Genomic DNA, 18537 nt, shown 5'->3' on the forward strand with positions numbered 1-18537 from the left:
TGCTGGGGACCGCTAGGCTATCTGTCGACTCTATCAACTGCTGGGGACCGCTAGGCTATCTGTCGACCCTATCAACTGCTGGGGAACGCTAGACTATCTGTCGACCCTATCAACTGCTGAGGACCGCTAGGCTACCTGTCGACCCTATCAACTGCTGAGGAACGCTAGGCTATCTGTCAACCCTATCAACTGCTGAGGACCGCTAGGCTACCTGTCGACCCTATCAACTGCTGGGGGCCGCTAGACTATCTGTCGACCCTATCAACTGCTGGGGACCGCTAGGCTATCTGTCGACCCTATCAACTGCTGGGGGCCGCTAGACTATCTGTCGACCCTATCAACTGCTGGGGACCGCTAGGCTATCTGTCGTCTTTATCAACTGCTGGGGACCGCTACACTATCTGTCGACCCTATCAACTGCTGGGGACCGCTAGGCTATCTGTCGTCTTTATCAATTGCTGGGGACCGCTACACTATCTGTCGACCCTATCAACTGCTGGGGACCGCTAGGCTATCTGTCGACCCTATCAACTGCTGGGGACCGCTAGGCTATCTGTCGACCCTATCAACTGCTGGGGACCGCTAGGCTATCTGTCGACCCTATCAACTGCTGGGGGCCGCTAGGCTATCTTTTGACCCTATCAACTGCTGGGGACCGCTAGGCTATCTGTCGACCCTATCAACTGCTGGGGACCGCTAGGCTATCTGTCGACCCTATCAACTGCTGGGGACCGCTAGGCTATCTGTCGACCCTATCAACTGCTGGGGAACGCTAGGCTATCTGTCGACCCTATCAACTGCTGGGGACCGCTAGGCTATCTGTCGACCCTATCAACTGCTGGGGGCCGCTAGGCTACCTGTCGACCCTATCAACTGCTGGGGACCGCTAGGCTATCTGTCGACCCTATCAACTGCTGGGGAACGCTAGGCTATCTGTCGACCCTATCAACTGCTGGGGACCGCTAGGCTATCTGTCGACCCTATCAACTGTTGGGGACTATCCAGAAGCAAAATGTCAAAGTGAAATGTAAAAAGATAGAGAGGGAGTGAATCGGAGAGGGCAGGATGGAGAAAATGCTCTCAGAGCTAAGAACGGATCGTGTTTCATGCCAGTGAATAGTGGGAGAAGGGACAGAAGGAGGAGAGGTATACACCCAGATCAGGGACCACCCCTCTGGGACCACCCCTCTGGGACCACCCCTCTGGGACCACCCCTCTGGGACCACCCCTGGGCCCACCCCTCTGGGACCACCCCTCTAGCCCTCTGGGACCACCCCTCTGGGACCACCCCTGGGCCCACCCCTCTGGGACCACCCCTCTGGGACCACCCCTCTGGGACCATCCCTCTGGGCCCACCCCTCTGGGACCACCCCTCTGGGACCATCCCTCTGGGACCACCCCTCTGGGACCACCCCTCTGGGACCACCCCTCTGGGACCATCCCTCTGGGACCACCCCTCTGGGACCACCCCTCTAGCCCTCTGGGCTTTGTGATGTGTTATGGGACAGGCTTGTTTTTAGCCCTGAGGGAAGGATTTCCAATCCCGTGGGAGACGTTCACTTACTCACACATACACAGACTGTTTACAAACTGTACTTCACACACGCACTCCATCTCTTTCCCAGATACTCACAAGTACTCACACACATTATTTAGACATTTGCCAGCCAAGAATAAACAGCCAAAGACACAGGAAGTTGATTCTAAGCGTGCCTCTATAACTCATTGGTCTTCAGTGACCCTCTGTATGATCCTATGACTCCAGTGCCACACTGGAGCATTAGGGATCCCGAATATAGTCAACTAAAGGGCAAGCAGTAACAGTATGGGCTGAAACTGTTAATAGTCAGTTGGTTACTTTGGAGTTTCTGAGTGTCATCCCATTTTCTCAGACTTTCCTGAAGCACTTGTTCGTTATCCTCCGCCAGCAGTGAATGAGTGTTGATCTCCCAGGCTGGCAGGATGGCAGCTCGCACGGGGAAATCTGGGACATGGAGTTTCCGGGCCTGTCCCTCCGGGCGGCAGGCGTGGCGCGGCAGCATAACTCGCCGTGGCGACAGCTTTGATGACGGCACTTTGAACAGCACGGTGACTGGCCCTCGCCCTCACCGCCGCTTGGCTACCACCACCTCCACTGAGACCCTCTCTCAGCGTAAAGGGATATGGACTGTCCCTTACCCCTGTGGTCCCCTGACCCACTTCCCTTCCACAGCTCCCATCATTTATGGATTGCTTTATTTTAAAACAGGATCAGATGCTCTCTCTCTCTCTCTCTCTCTCTCTCTCTCTCTCTCTCTCTCTCTCTCTCTCTTGCGCTCTCTCTCTCTCTCCCTCTCTATCACTCTCTTTCTCTGCTGTCTTCAGGGGGAGTGGAAGTGCACTCAAAGGAGACAGGGAAATTGTGCCCATCATCTCCACTCGAGCCCTCCCTAGGGACCCTGCAGAGTGGGCCAAAGATGGATAGGGCTATGATAGGGATGCGCTTGGATGGGTGTGTGGGGGGGGGGGGGGGGGGGGGGGGGGGGGCATAGAAGTGGAGAGGATGTCCATTTCCTCTCACAAGCTGTCTTTTATGTGACCGTGATAGATGTCTGAACAATCCTATTTCAATTCCTATTTAATATCCAACAGACAGCCTTGGACGGAAATAATCCCACTCTTAGAAGTATTCCAGCACTAATGAATTTCCCTCAGCCAAGGACAGAGAGAGATAGAAAAGAGATGGAAAAGAGATGACTATAAAAGGATGTGATGCATGGCGTTTTACAGGTGAAAGGGAATCTAAGGAGGGGGATTTTTGATTGTGTGAGAGAGAGAAGAGAGATGAATCCATTAGGCCATGGTAATCACGGAATTAAAGGCCGGCTGTCTGTGAAGCAACCAAACACTGGCCACCACCATGCCTGCAGTCTGCAGTATACCTCCCTCCTCCATCCCTCCGTGCCTTAGCCGTGTCTCAGCTGTGGACTGTTCTGAGGTGCTGTGAAGGACCAGGGAGGGGGCGGCCTGCCTTACAACCTGTCTCCACTGGCCCTTTGTCTAATCGGATCAACAGATCATCTCTTCAGGGAGTGAAATCGGATATTCCCAGGTCTTCTCAATTATAAAATACCCTCTTTCCCTCTCCTCCTTTCCCTGTGGACCCTACTCTGCTTTCACGTGCCCAGAGCAACGACAGAGAAGTTATCTCAAGACGTGCCGTGAAGCTGGGTGTCGGAAAGGGGACGTTAGAATCTGCGCGGTTGGCATTAAGAGGTCTAAGTGGTAGAAGGTGGGGAAACACAAAGCCTTTTGTTCTCCCGGCTGCCTTTAAATGCCCCTTGTCAGTTTGAATGGTGTTATTTGGTGTGACTTGTCTAACCAGCTCGTACCGCTTCGTAGTGACTCATCGCTCCTCGTCATTCCTGGTGTGAGGGAGGCTATGCTTGATCAAACCCAGACAAAGCGTGTGCTTGTATTGTGCATAGACGATCAATCATGGATACATATTCTGTCTAAACAAAGGCCTGGACATAATGCAGTCTTAAGTACTGTGTAGCAAACAGAACTCAAAGAATTGGTTACATGATGAACAGGGAATAAACAGTAGTTCATTGGGAAACATTGGTTCCCCGGTTGGACACTAACTGGGCAGGAAAGACAGAGAGACTGATGGGAGAGAAAAACAGCAATAGAAGGAAGAAGATGAAGGTTTCCGCCAGGGAGAATCATGTCATATACAGAGAGCCATAGTGAGACAAGGACAGTGGGAGAGAGTGATTAGAAAGCAACACAGCATGACTTAGTCTAAACAAAAATATTGAGAGAGAGAGAGAGAGAGAGAGAGAGAGAGAGAGAGAGAGAGAGAGAGAGAGAGAGAGAGAGAGAGAGAGAGAGAGATCAAATGCAGAGAGGAGTCTCCATCACCATATCCCCAGAGGCCCAGAGAAGACAGACAGTAATCCAGCTCTCGGCTGGCGGCCACGTCCCCCTCTGTCCCCAAGCTGCTCTGTTAGCGGACAGCCCTGCTTTTGAACCTGCGAGTGGGAGAGACACAGGCATTAACTCCACTACAGTGGGGCTTTGAGTCAGATCCTTGCACTGGGGCTTAGCCATCGCCCTTCAAAGGCTCTATTTCCCCTAGAGAGAGAAAGAGGGAGAGCGAGAGGAAGCCAGTATAGCTTTGATCAATATCCTTGGCAGGGGGCCACAGACCGGGGAGGTTAATGGACCATTTAACCCACTGTCACCTCCACTGCCATTTCCACTGTCATATCCACTGTCACCACCTCCACTGTCACCTCCACTGTCATTTCCACTGTCATCTCCACTGTCACCTCCACTGTCATTTCCACTGTCATCTCCACTGTCACCACCTCCACTGTCGCCTCCACTGTCATTTCCACTGTCACCTCCACTGTCATCTCCAATGTCATTTCCACTGTCAACTCCACTGTCACCTCCACTGTCACCTCCACTGTCATTTCCACTGTCACCTCCACTGTCACCTCCACTGTCACCTCCACTGTCATTTCCACTGTCACCTCCACTGTCACCTCCACTGTCTGTCACCTCCACTGTCCCACCTGCACTTTAAAGCCTTTGACAACCTGACGTTGCACACTGTATTTCAGACCACCAGATTCTTTATGTGTGTGTGTGTGATAGTGTGTGTGTGCGCGCGCGCGCGTGTGTGTGTGTGTGTGTGTGTGTGTGTGTGTGTGTGTGTGTGTGTGTGTGTGTGTGTGTGTGTGTGTGTGTGTGTGTGTGTGTGTCAGAACTGGGAAAAGTGCAACACCTACAGTGCTCAAACCTTAGAACTAATGGAGGGGAAACAGACCAACCCAGCAGAATGCTTTGTAGGACATGATGAAAGGATACTGTTTCTAGATGCACTATATAACGTCCTGGGTTGGCATCTAGTAGCCTGCAGTACAATCCCTCTCTAAAGGTGTCCGGTCTGGCAAGACATAATGCTTTTCGAGCGTGAGGTTTGCTTGAGTGGAAGGCTAGAAGCCAACCCCCCTCCCATTCCTAAAGACTCTGGGCATCTGCAGTGAAAGCTCTAATGTTCTCTCAGCCACTTATAGGACCAAGAGCCCCAATCCCCCTCGCTTGCCTCTCTTCTTCCCCCCTCCCCTTCTTCTCTTGGCTACCTCTTTGCCATCAATGCATCAGCTCCTTGTGGATACACTCCGTCCTCGCTCTCTTTTTCCCGTCTCCGTCGTTCCCCTGCTCTCTCGCTCGCTCCGTCTCTTACCTCCTTTCAGGGCAGCACAAAGAAGCCATTTGCATCGCTGCAGGTTGCTATGATACTCAGTCAGCACAACTTGAAATGTTTTGCTGCACTTTGAAGGTGGTATTACAGGGGAAAACAGCTGCGGGTGTTAGAGAGAAATAGAGAAATAGAGAGTGGTATGTGTGAGCACATTTGTATATTTGAGTGTTTGTGTGTATGGGCTGTGGCTGGTTTGATAACACTGTTTCTATGGACCCAGCACAGTATGCACCAGTCACTGTATTTGAGAAAGTGGGCGTGTGTGTGTGTGTGTGTGTGTGTGTGTGTGTGTGTGTGTGTGTGTGTGTGTGTGTGTGTGTGTGTGTGTGTGTGTGTGTGTGTGTGTGTGTGTGTGTGTGTGTGTGTGTGATCTAATCAGCCAGTGTTTGTTGCTGTGGACTCCCTGCCCTATGCTCATTAGACGACTTCTGGGCAAAGGCTGCTCTTTCCCCGTCTCTTTGCTGGAAGCCATTACAAGGGCCTCTTTCTCAGCTGCTTCTCTGCACCCAGCAAAAACCCTTTAACCATGAGCCATGTCTCCACAAGGAACCAGACATGTCCCAGTTCAAAGAGGCGTAATCGTCCTGGTGATGGTACAATATAGTTCTTCAACACGCAAGTTAAATTCAATACAATTCTGTTTTGATACTTTTACCCAAAACAGGCGTTATACATCATGAAGTAGTTTTCTCTCAAAAACTGGTAAGAAAATTGGACAATGTCGCCCCGACTCACAGCAACGACAATCAAGGCTTGTAAATCAGAATTCATTTTCCCAGCACAGACTGACTTATCAAAGTTCCTAAAAACATGAACAATGTAACGGCAGTATCTCATCACAATACGGCCTGATCGGGAAGTCATGTCACACATCTTTTAGTGGCAGCAGTCCCTTGCTCACAGTTATATCCAGGGACTTAACAGTCCCTCAAGGCGTAAATGAAGTCATAGCAGAGGCCATTAGGCCTGGATAGTGTGTGTTAGCGCTCCAGTGAATCCGTGCCTGTGTCCTACTACTATATCGTAAGTCCCTTGGGATGTTAATGGGCTTTGAGAAGGCTGGCCTCTTGGCTTCTCTGTACCCTCCATTCAGACAGAGGCCTTTCCCTTCTGCCTTCTGCCTCTTCTTCTCTCTAATTAGTACAGTGGACATAAAGACAGCCATCCTTACTTCCTGTCGGAGGTGGCTAGTGCTAAATCAGGCTAATGCTAACGCTAGGCGTTTTGTTTAGGGTGTTTTATGCCCGTCCTTGGTATCGAGGGGCATGTTTGCTTTGGCAGTGCCAGTCCCGAGTGGGCTGGGCCAGGTTCTGCCTGTACCCCTCCCCTCTCCTGGCACCATCCGTCTTGTCCCTCCTCCCGTCCCTGGCTGGAATTCACTTGACCTTTTGTTCTATCTCACAGCCAACGGCGTGAGCCCCCACCTTCTCGCCTCTCGTAACGGTCCAATACCTCTTTTTTAGTCCTGTCCCGTCCAACACTTTCATTACCATCTGCACAGCACCCCCCCCCTTCTCTGCGCCATCGCACCCCCCATCCCCACCGTATCTCTCGCACCTATCAAACTGGCTTTTGGCAAGAGGCACGGAGGAATTTTGTGAATGGCGAAACCGGCATCTCTCCTGCTGCGGCTGCGGATTATGGTTATGGTGGTTGGCTTTTATTTGTGTCTGCTCGGGTTGTTTTACACACAGTACATTTCCTCCTTCCTCGTTTTCTCCCTCCCTCCCCATCTCTCTCTCAGAGGACTTTTCTGACTTTGTTAAAGTGCTGAGGAGGCCTCTCTGTTGCTCTGAGGTTCTGTGACTAGGGCTGCCGTGCACGTCGCCTGTCAATCATGTTGATCTACAGGATTGACTGAGTCCTGCTCAGTTTATCAAGGCCGTAATGACTTTAAATGTCAAACAAGCACCTTTGTTTCAACTTTACATCCGTCTACATCTAGTCTCCATCTTTATCCTCCCGTTTTATATTCTCTCTCTCATCCCTCTCTCATCCCTCTTTTGTTCTTTGCCCTAGCTTCAGCCCAGTGTGAAAGTCATTAAATATTTTTGTTGCCCTCTCCTGCTCTCTCCTCTCCCCTCACACATTCCTCCCTCCCTCTCTCCTCTCCCCTCACACACTCCTTCCCTCTCTCCTCTCCCCTCACACACTCCTTCCTCTCTCCTCTCCCCTCACACACTCCTTCCTCTCTCCTCTCCCCTCACACACTCCTTCCCTCTCTCCTCTCCCCTCACACACTCCCTCCCTCTCTCCTCTCCCCTCACACACTCCCTCCCTCTCTCCTCTCCCCTCACACACTCCCTCCCTCTCCTCTCTCCTCTCCCCTCACACACTCCCTCCCTCTCTCCTCTCCCCTCACACACTCCCTCCCTCTCTCCTCTCCCCTCACACACTCCCTCCCTCTCTCCTCTCCCCTCACACACTCCCTCCCTCCCTCTCTCCTCACACACTCCCTCCCTCTCTCCTCTCCCCTCACACACTCCCTCCCTCCCTCCCTCTCTCCTCTCCCCTCACACACTCCCTCCCTCCCTCCCTCTCTCCTCTCCCCTCACACACTCCCTCCCTCCCTCTCTCCTCACACACTCCCTCCCTCTCTCCTCTCCCCTCACACACTCCCTCCCTCCCTCCCTCTCTCCTCTCCCCTCCCACACACTCCCCTCCCTCCCTCTCTCCTCTCCCCTCACACACTCCCTCCCTCCCTCTCTCCTCTCCCCTCACACACTCCCTCTCCTCTCTCCTCTCCCCTCACACACTCCTTCCCTCTCTCCTCTCCCCTCACACACTCACTCCCTCTCTCCTCTCCCCACTGCAGGCCTGTTGTGGTGTGATACATACTAAAGATCACCTTTGGCATCACAGCACCTTGTGACCAATCAGGGCCCTGCATTGTTTGATACCCTGCTGAGTGATGGACCTGCTGTCCGTGTGATAGGGCTGGTGGGGAGTTAGTTTGTGTGTGTGTGAGCGTGTGTACGTGTGTGTGTGCGCGCGCACGGGAATGTGCACGTGTGTGTGAATGCGTGCATATGTGTGTGTGCGAGTGTGTGTGTCTGAGCACAGCTCTCTCAGCAGTAAACAGCAGTGATCTTGTGACTGTGTTACGACGTCTCTAGCAGGGTGTGACAGTGTTTCCTAATGACTGACTTCCTGCTGCTGTGAGGACTGCTTCTTCTCTGAGGTACGCTCCCCGGCTCTGTCTGGGACCCCGCTGTTTGTATATGAGATGTCCCTCTGTTCTGTGTTACTCTGTTGCTCTGTTGAACAGCAGGACGGGAGAAACAGGAAGCTAAACGAATGACCGTCGAACAAACTTTTCAGTGGTTATATGAAAAAGAGGACATTTGTGAAAGCTTCCTTCCTGTGCACTCGTAATCTGAAGCGTACAGAGGCCGTCGCTCGCACAGGCACATTCTCTCTCACTGAAGTGTGACAACCTTTGACCCTTTAGGACAGGAGGCCTGTTGCATTGTCCTGTGAGGGGATGACTCCGGTCAGGGCAGGGCGGCTAGCTGAATGGGTAGGGCTATGGACCGCGTGCAGCCATTGTGCAGGCCTCAGTCCACCACAAACAAAGAGAACATAGCACTGCTAAAACAGGCGCTACTAACGTTGTGTCCAGCCCAATTCACTGACACAGAAAGTCTGTGCTGCTTCAACAGCCTGCCATGGCATTATGTTGAGGCCATGTACAGTAACAATGTCTACATCACTCTACATGCCAGACATCAGTTACAGGCTGTTTGTATAGGATTCTACTGCTCTGACTTGGTGGCATTTCAGCTGACAGTTCGGTTTAAAATCTAGTCTACATCTTTATCCTCCCCTGTTTTATTCTCTCTCTCTCTCTCTCTCTCTCTCTTTCTCTCTCTCTCTCTCTCTCTCTCTCTCTCTCTCTCTCTCTCTCTCTCTCTCTCTCTCTCTCTCTCTCTCTTTCTCTCTCTCGCTCTCTCTCATTCTCTCTCTCGCTCTCTCTCATTCTCGCTCTTTCATTCTCTCTCTCTCATTCTCTCATTCTCTCTCTCTCGCTCTGCTCTCTCTCTCACCAGTCTGTCTCCTAACAAAAGCAATAGCAGAGTCAGATTCCTTGTGTCCATTCCAACAAGTTTCTGTTCCCATGCTCTAGAGGGATGTAGGCTTGTGTTGCCTATATCTCAGTGGAGGTAGGAAGGAACCCACAGCCACATCCCCAGCCAGGACCCTCGGAGCCCAGGGAGTTTTACAAGCCTCCTAATGAGAGCATTAGGGGAATGGAGAGAGGAGAGAGGGAATGGAGAGTTGAGAGAGGGAATAGGGAGAGGAGAGAGGGGGAATGGAGAGAGGAGAGAGGGAATGGAGAGATGGGGAATTGAGAGAGGAGAGAGGGGGAATGGAGAGAGGAGAGAGGGGAAATGGAGAGAGTGAATGGAGAGAGGAGAGAGGGAATGGAGAGAGGGGGATTGAGAGGGGGAATGGAGAGAGGGGGAATGGAGAGAGGAGAGGGGGAATTGAGAGAGGGAATGGAGAGAGGAGAGAGGGGGATTGAGAGGGGGAATGAAGAGAGGAGAGGGGGAATTGAGAGAGGGAATGGAGAGAGGAGAGAGGGGGAAAGGAGAGAGGGAAAGAGAGAGGGGAAATGGAGAGAGGGAATGGGAGAGAGGAGAGAGGGGGAAAGGAGAGAGGGAAAGAGAGAGGGGAAATGGAGAGAGAGAATGGGAGAGAGGAGAGAGGGGGAATGGAGAGAGGGAATGGGAGAGAGGAGAGAGGGGAATGGAGAGCGGGAATGGGAGAGAAGGGAGAGGGGGAATTGAGAGAGGGAATGGGAGAGAAGGGAGAGGGGGAATGGGCCACTCTGCCTCCAAAATGGATGAAGGTACAGAAAATAAAGAGAGAGAGTGAAGACGAGTGAGATGTGTATATGGACAGGATTGAGTTCCAAGAGAAGAACGTGTGTGTGTGTGTGTGTGTGTGTGTGTGTGTGTGTGTGTGTGTGTGTGTGTGTGTGTGTGTGTGTGTGTGTGTGTGTGTGTGTGTGTGTGTGTGTGTGTGTGTGTGTGTGTGTGTGTGTGTGTGTGCGAGAGAGAGAACTCTCAAGAGCGGCAGAGAAAGTGAGAGCGAGAAAGCGCTTTGCCCTTTGTACCGGCGTCCATTGTCATTTGGGATGGGGATGTAGTATGTGCAAAGGGACCTAGCTCCTCTGACAACTACAGTTCATGCATGTGTGTGTGCTTATCACAATGCCCCTCCCTACCCCCTACCGCCTCTTAAACTGGGGGAGGGGTCACAGATTAAGAACACCCTCCCATCTGCACACAGCTGTTCATATCAACAGGTGTGTGCGTCAGCAGAGAGTGTGTGTGTGCTGTGAAGCTGTGATACTCCCTGCTGGAATGGTTAAGTGTACAGTATGTTAATGCCCATTTGTTAAACAGCTTCGTCCTCCAGGTTGTAAATGGACTGCCAAGCGTTCCCATTCTATTAGTCATCTGGGTTGAATGAGGTCAAGGCACCTTATATAAAGTGTCTAGTGTACTGACGGGGACTAACTGTGTGTCCGTGTGTCCGCAGGTTCCTCCTATTATGACAACGTGCGGCCGTTGGCCTATCCTGACTCAGACGCCGTGCTCATCTGCTTTGACATCAGTCGCCCAGAGACTCTGGACAGTGTCCTGAAGAAGGTCAGTCTCTTCCTCTTCCTCACCTTCCAACTGCCCCTCTTCCTCCCCCCCCAGTCAGTCACGACCAGGGTATATAACCAACACGCCCTGCCTTCAGAGAACATGGTTCATGACTGCTGTTTGCGATTGCTTTGGCTCACTGTGTCAAAACTCTACACACAAGTGAAATAAGAGATGAGCATGTCACTTCTATGTCTAAATGAAACTCTGCCAGCAAAACCTAACAATGCTTTTTCAAAATGGCGTTTTTGCTACAAAATGAGACACACCTGCACCATTTGAATTACTCTTTCAAAGCAGCAGCAACACACTGATGTACTTTATACAAAACACTGCTGTCTTTAGTACTTTGTAAACCTTTTTCATTTTTTCTCGTACAGGCTTCTGTGAAAGATTGTTCCAGCACAGTACATCTAGTCACATTTCAATGAACACAACAAATAGAAAGGCTTCAGAAAGAAATATATACAGCTTATTTTTTGGTTTTTGTTGTTGTTGTAAAAACCTGCAAAGAAAAGTAGAATTACAGTACAGTAATAAAATATGTTACTGTAAACTCACGAAAACAAAAATATTTACAGTAAAATTACAGTGCGATGGTGAACAAAAAGTATTGTAAGGGATTGTAAGAGATGGGGTGGATGGTTTATGGATCCCGCCTTCTGTTAAGGGTCTGGCACATCACCTCATCCACATCACAAGCAATGTCATCCCTGGCTGGGCAACAGAGAGAATATTGCCTTGTATCTAACCCTGGACTGATCCCACCTCAATGTCTCCCCATGCCTCTTCCATTGCTTGCAGAAGAGGCAGGTGGTCATGTGGTTGGCGGTCATACACACGCCAAGCCGAAAGTAATTCCTCAATCGGAATGAGAACTGTGGAGTCAGGGGGCAAGTATACAACTGTGAAGTTATTGTGGTTGGTGAACCAGTCCCTGACCAGAGCAGCCCGGTTATGAAACTAACATTATCCCAGATGACAACAAACCCGGGCTGCTCTGGACCGTCCTGTACAGCTGCATTATGTAGTGCATCCAGAAATATGAACATGTGAGCAGTATTGTAGGGACCCAGGTTGCCATGGTGATGGAGAACTCCTTGCAGACTAATGGTGGCACATAAGGTGATATTTCCCCCACGCTGCCCAGGGACATTCACAGCGGCTCTTTGTCCTGTAACATTTCGGCCCCGACGTTTGGTTTTAGCTAGATTGAATCCAGCTTCATCAATGGAAATGAACTCATGAGGCTGTGCAGCTGCATCAATGTCCAAGACTCTCTGTAACAGAAAATGCAAACACTGTACCGTGAATATGGTGTAACTCAAACACAGGACTACAATGTCTGTGGGGGTGGGGGGTGGGTTGGGTCAGACATATTCAGTCAAAACTACAAGCTGCAGGTGCCCCCATAGGAACCCTGGACACCGAACGCTGTTCCTTTCAAATAGAACCCTGGACATCGAACGCTGTTCCTCTCAAATAGAACCCTGGACATCGAACGCTGTTCCTCTCAAAAGGAACCCTGGACACCGAACGCTGTTCCTTTCAAATGGAACCCTGGACATGGAACGCTGTTCCTCTCAAATGGAACCCTGGACATCGAACGCTGTTCCTCTCAAATAGAACCCTGGACATCGAACGCTGTTCCTCTCAAAAGGAACCCTGGACACCGAACGCTGTTCCTTTCAAATGGAACCCTGGACATGGAACGCTGTTCCTCTCAAATAGAACCCTGGACATCGAACGCTGTTCCTCTCAAATAGAACCCTGGGCATCGAACGCTGTTCCTCTCAAATGGAACCCTGGACGTCGAACGCTGTTCCTCTCAAATAGAACCCTGGACGTCGAACGCTGTTCCTCTCAAATGGAACCCTGGACATCGAACGCTGTTCCTCTCAAATGGAACCCTGGACATCGAACGCTGTTCCTCTCAAATGGAACCCTGGACGTCGAACGCTGTTCCTCTCAAATAGAACCCTGGACGTCGAACGCTGTTCCTCTCAAATGGAACCCTGGACATCGAACGCTGTTCCTCTCAAATAGAACCCTGGACGTCGAACGCTGTTCCTCTCAAATGGAACCCTGGACGTCGAACGCTGTTCCTCTCAAATAGAACCCTGGACGTCGAACGCTGTTCCTCTCAAATGGAACCCTGGACATCGAACGCTGTTCCTCTCAAATAGAACCCTGGACGTCGAACGCTGTTCCTCTCAAATGGAACCCTGGACGTCGAACGCTGTTCCTCTCAAATGGAACCCTGGACATCGAACGCTGTTCCTCTCAAATGGAACCCTGGACATCGAACGCTGCTCCTCTCAAATGGAACCCTGGACATCGAACGCTGTTCCTCTCAAATGGAACCCTGGACATGGAACGCTGTTCCTCTCAAATGGAACCCTGGACATCGAACGCTGTTCCTCTCAAATGGAACCCTGGACGTCGAACGCTGTTCCTCTCAAATGGAACCCTGGACGTCGAACGCTGTTCCTCTCAAATGGAACCCTGGACGTCGAACGCTGTTCCTCTCAAATGGAACCCTGGACGTCGAACGCTGTTCCTCTCAAATGGAACCCTGGACTTCGAACACTGTTCCTCTCAAATGGAACCCTGGACATCGAACGCTGTTCCTCTCAAATAGAACCCTCTACATCGAACGCTGTTCCTCTCAAATAGAACCCTGGACATCGAACGCTGTTCCTCTCAAATAGAACCCTGGACATCGAACGCTGTTCCTCTCAAATAGAACCCTCTACATCGAACGCTGTTCCTCTCAAATAGAACCCTGGACATCGAACGTTGTTCCTCTCAAATGGAACCCTGGACATCGAACGCTGTTCCTCTCAAATAGAACCCTGGACATCGAACGCTGTTCCTCTCAAATAGAACCCTGGACATCGAACACTGTTCCTCTCAAATGGAACCCTGGACATCGAACGCTGTTCCTCTCAAATGGAACCCTGGACATCGAACGCTGCTCCTCTCAAATGGAACCCTGGACATCGAACGCTGCTCCTCTCAAATGGAACCCTGGACATCGAACGCTGTTCCTCTCAAATAGAACCCTCTACATCGAACGCTGTTCCTCTCAAATAGAACCCTGGACATCGAACGTTGTTCCTCTCAAATGGAACCCTGGACATCGAACGCTGTTCCTCTCAAATAGAACCCTGGACATCGAACGCTGTTCCTCTCAAATAGAACCCTGGACATCGAACGCTGTTCCTCTCAAATGGAACCCTGGACGTCGAACGCTGTTCCTCTCAAATGGAACCCTGGACGTCGAACGCTGTTCCTCTCAAATGGAACCCTGGACATCGAACGCTGTTCCTCTCAAATGGAACCCTGGACGTCGAACGCTGTTCCTCTCAAATGGAACCCTGGACGTCGAACGCTGTTCCTCTCAAATGGAACCCTGGACATCGAACACTGTTCCTCTCAAATGGAACCCTGGACATCGAACGCTGTTCCTCTCAAATAGAACCCTCTACATCGAACGCTGTTCCTCTCAAATAGAACCCTGGACATCGAACGCTGTTCCTCTCAAATAGAACCCTGGACATCGAACGCTGTTCCTCTCAAATAGAACCCTCTACATCGAACGCTGTTCCTCTCAAATAGAACCCTGGACATCGAACGTTGTTCCTCTCAAATGGAACCCTGGACATCGAACGCTGTTCCTCTCAAATAGAACCCTGGACATCGAACGCTGTTCCTCTCAAATGGAACCCTGGACATCGAACGCTGTTCCTCTCAATTGGAACCCTGGACATCGAACGCTGTTCCTCTCAAATGGAACCCTGGACGTCGAACGCTGTTCCTCTCAAATGGAACCCTGGACTTCGAACACTGTTCCTCTCAAATGGAACCCTGGACATCGAACGCTGTTCCTCTCAAATAGAACCCTCTACATCGAACGCTGTTCCTCTCAAATAGAACCCTGGACATCGAACGCTGTTCCTCTCAAATAGAACCCTGGACATCGAACGCTGTTCCTCTCAAATAGAACCCTCTACATCGAACGCTGTTCCTCTCAAATAGAACCCTGGACATCGAACGTTGTTCCTCTCAAATGGAACCCTGGACATCGAACGCTGTTCCTCTCAAATAGAACCCTGGACATCGAACGCTGTTCCTCTCAAATAGAACCCTGGACATCGAACACTGTTCCTCTCAAATGGAACCCTGGACATCGAACGCTGTTCCTCTCAAATGGAACCCTGGACATCGAACGCTGCTCCTCTCAAATGGAACCCTGGACATCGAACGCTGCTCCTCTCAAATGGAACCCTGGACATCGAACGCTGTTCCTCTCAAATAGAACCCTCTACATCGAACGCTGTTCCTCTCAAATAGAACCCTGGACATCGAACGTTGTTCCTCTCAAATGGAACCCTGGACATCGAACGCTGTTCCTCTCAAATAGAACCCTGGACATCGAACGCTGTTCCTCTCAAATAGAACCCTGGACATCGAACGCTGTTCCTCTCAAATGGAACCCTGGACGTCGAACGCTGTTCCTCTCAAATGGAACCCTGGACGTCGAACGCTGTTCCTCTCAAATGGAACCCTGGACATCGAACGCTGTTCCTCTCAAATGGAACCCTGGACGTCGAACGCTGTTCCTCTCAAATGGAACCCTGGACGTCGAACGCTGTTCCTCTCAAATGGAACCCTGGACATCGAACACTGTTCCTCTCAAATGGAACCCTGGACATCGAACGCTGTTCCTCTCAAATAGAACCCTCTACATCGAACGCTGTTCCTCTCAAATAGAACCCTGGACATCGAACGCTGTTCCTCTCAAATAGAACCCTGGACATCGAACGCTGTTCCTCTCAAATAGAACCCTCTACATCGAACGCTGTTCCTCTCAAATAGAACCCTGGACATCGAACGTTGTTCCTCTCAAATGGAACCCTGGACATCGAACGCTGTTCCTCTCAAATAGAACCCTGGACATCGAACGCTGTTCCTCTCAAATGGAACCCTGGACATCGAACGCTGTTCCTCTCAATTGGAACCCTGGACATCGAACGCTGTTCCTCTCAAATGGAACCCTGGACGTCGAACGCTGTTCCTCTCAAATAGAACCCTGGACATCGAACTCTGTTCCTCTCAAATGGAACCCTGGACATCGAACGCTGTTCCTCTCAAATGGAACCCTGGACATCGAACGTTGTTCCTCTCAAATGGAACCCTGGACATCGAACGCTGTTCCTCTCAAATAGAACCCTGGACATCGAACGCTGTTCCTCTCAAATGGAACCCTGGACATCGAACGCTGTTCCTCTCAAATAGAACCCTGGACATCGAACGCTGTTCCTCTCAAATGGAACCCTGGACATCGAACGCTGTTCCTCTCAAATAGAACCCTCTACATCGAACGCTGTTCCTCTCAAATAGAACCCTGGACATCGAACGCTGTTCCTCTCAAATGGAACCCTGGACATCGAACGTTGTTCCTCTCAAATAGAACCCTGGACATCGAACGCTGTTCCTCTCAAAAGGAACCCTGGACATCGAACGCTGTTCCTCTCAAATGGAACCCTGGACATCGAACGCTGTTCCTCTCAAATAGAACCCTGTACATCGAACTCTGTTCCTCTCAAATGGAACCCTGGACATCGAACGCTGTTCCTCTCAAATGGAACCCTGGACATCGAACGCTGTTCCTCTCAAATGGAACCCTGGACATCGAACACTGTTCCTCTCAAATAGAACCCTGGACATCGAACGCTGTTCCTCTCAAATGGAACCCTGGACATCAAACGCTGTTCCTCTCAAATGGAACCCTGGACATCGAACGCTGTTCCTCTCAAATAGAACCCTGGACATCGAACGCTGTTCCTCTCAAATGGAACCCTGGACTTTGAACGCTGTTCCTCTCAAATGGAACCCTGGACATCGAACGCTGTTCCTCTCAAATGGAACCCTGTACATCGAACTCTGTTCCTCTCAAATGGAACCCTGGACATCGAACGCTGTTCCTCTCAAATGGAACCCTGTACATCGAACTCTGTTCCTCTCAAATGGAACCCTGGACGTCGAACGCTGTTCCTCTCAAATGGAACCCTGGACATCGAACGCTGTTCCTCTCAAATGGAACCCTGGACATCGAACGCTGTTCCTCTCAAATGGAACCCTGGACATCGAACGCTGTTCCTCTCAAATGGAACCCTGGACATCGAACGCTGTTCCTCTCAAATGGAACCCTGGACATCGAACGCTGTTCCTCTCAAATGGAACCCTGGACATCGAACGCTGTTCCTCTCAAATGGAACCCTGGACATCGAACGCTGTTCCTCTCAAATGGAACCCTGGACATCGAACGCTGTTCCTCTCAAATGGAACCCTGTACAGCTGCCTCATCGTAGGTTGGTGTTGAAGCAAGATGCGGCGGAGTGTCGACATACTGACACGGTTGATATTATGGAATGTTGTGTGATCTGCGATGATTTGCTCTGGTAGTTGATGTAGGCGGATGGTGTTGTTTGCCAACACCAGATTGACAACGGCCAGTTCCTGTTCATGGGGAACAGACGTGGCCTTCCACCCTCAGGAGGTTGTCTGGCAGTTCTGTAGAAAATTCAAGAATATTATGTCATTGGTTAGGTTCTGCTTTACATACTGTACTGTCATACTGTACACAGTAACATCAAAACTGTATTACATGTGCTTCACAGTACTATACCTATTTTTTTGTTCATTGAGGAGCATAGACCTAATATTGTAGGACTACGTTGTATTGTACTGTGATGCAGAATGATGTGCAACAATTACATAGGTACAGTCTAGTGTAGAAAGTTGAAGACATACCTGTTCTCCAGTCTAAATGTCCCTATTCTGGATTCTACCGTGTAGCGACTCAGGTTGGGCTGGACTCTCTGCCCAGCCTCCCTCATCGTCAGGCCATGAGTTATGACATGGTCCACCAAAGTGGCCCTAATGTCGTCGGAAATACGTCTCCGTCTATTGCCTGGTCCCCTTCTTTATTCTTGTCCTCGTCCTCCTCCCACTCCTCTCTCTCCTCCTCTTCCTCTCGCTCTCACTGCCTCCATGTTTGCAAAGTTCTCACCAAGGAGGTGATGTTACCTGAGGTCTATATGTAGCGCTGAGGCTCAGACTAATTGGTGTTTAATTACTGTAGAAGTGTTTTCATGTGTGTGTGTGGGTGTTGCCAATTTCAGGTATGTTTTGCATTTTGAATAAAAGTGTTTTCCCACTGATTGCAAGAGATTTCATTCTTCAACGAAGTGTCTAATGTAAGAAACAGTGTAGTGTTTTGCAGAATTGCAAACAAAGTGCAAAGGAGTAAATGGGTTCGTACTTTTGGTGCCTTTGTTTAAGGCATCGTTACAAAAGGTTTGATGCTTTTGTCTAAGCATTCCCTTTCAGTGTTGAAGCAATCGGCAAAAACTGTCACATTCTTATCCAAAGTGTTCTGACTTCACCTCCCATATAGAGTTCCCATGCTGTCTATAGCCAGCACACATTCTGACCCATCAACAATAGAAAAAATCACGATGGGGGGTAAGAGCCACCCCCCTTTATCGCCATGAAACAAGCAGGGCTACTTGACCCTTGACCCCTATAGGAATGGGAGGTCAGACTGGAGAATGA

The 18537-nt window shown here is 50.4% G+C and overlaps 1 protein-coding gene across 1 annotated transcript in view; it reads left to right on the forward strand.

Annotated features, from left to right (window-relative positions):
• The window catches only part of LOC129833018 (rho-related GTP-binding protein RhoN-like), a 41489-nt gene that overhangs the window by 12524 nt on the left and 10428 nt on the right, over positions 1 to 18537 (forward strand). The window contains exon 3 of the mRNA XM_055897233.1: positions 10805 to 10914. Within this exon, the coding sequence (XP_055753208.1) occupies positions 10805 to 10914 (110 nt within the window). The remainder of the gene's footprint in view (positions 1 to 10804; positions 10915 to 18537) is intronic.

Source organism: Salvelinus fontinalis, chromosome 34, assembly GCF_029448725.1.
Source record: "Salvelinus fontinalis isolate EN_2023a chromosome 34, ASM2944872v1, whole genome shotgun sequence".
Lineage (NCBI taxonomy): Eukaryota > Metazoa > Chordata > Actinopteri > Salmoniformes > Salmonidae > Salvelinus > Salvelinus fontinalis.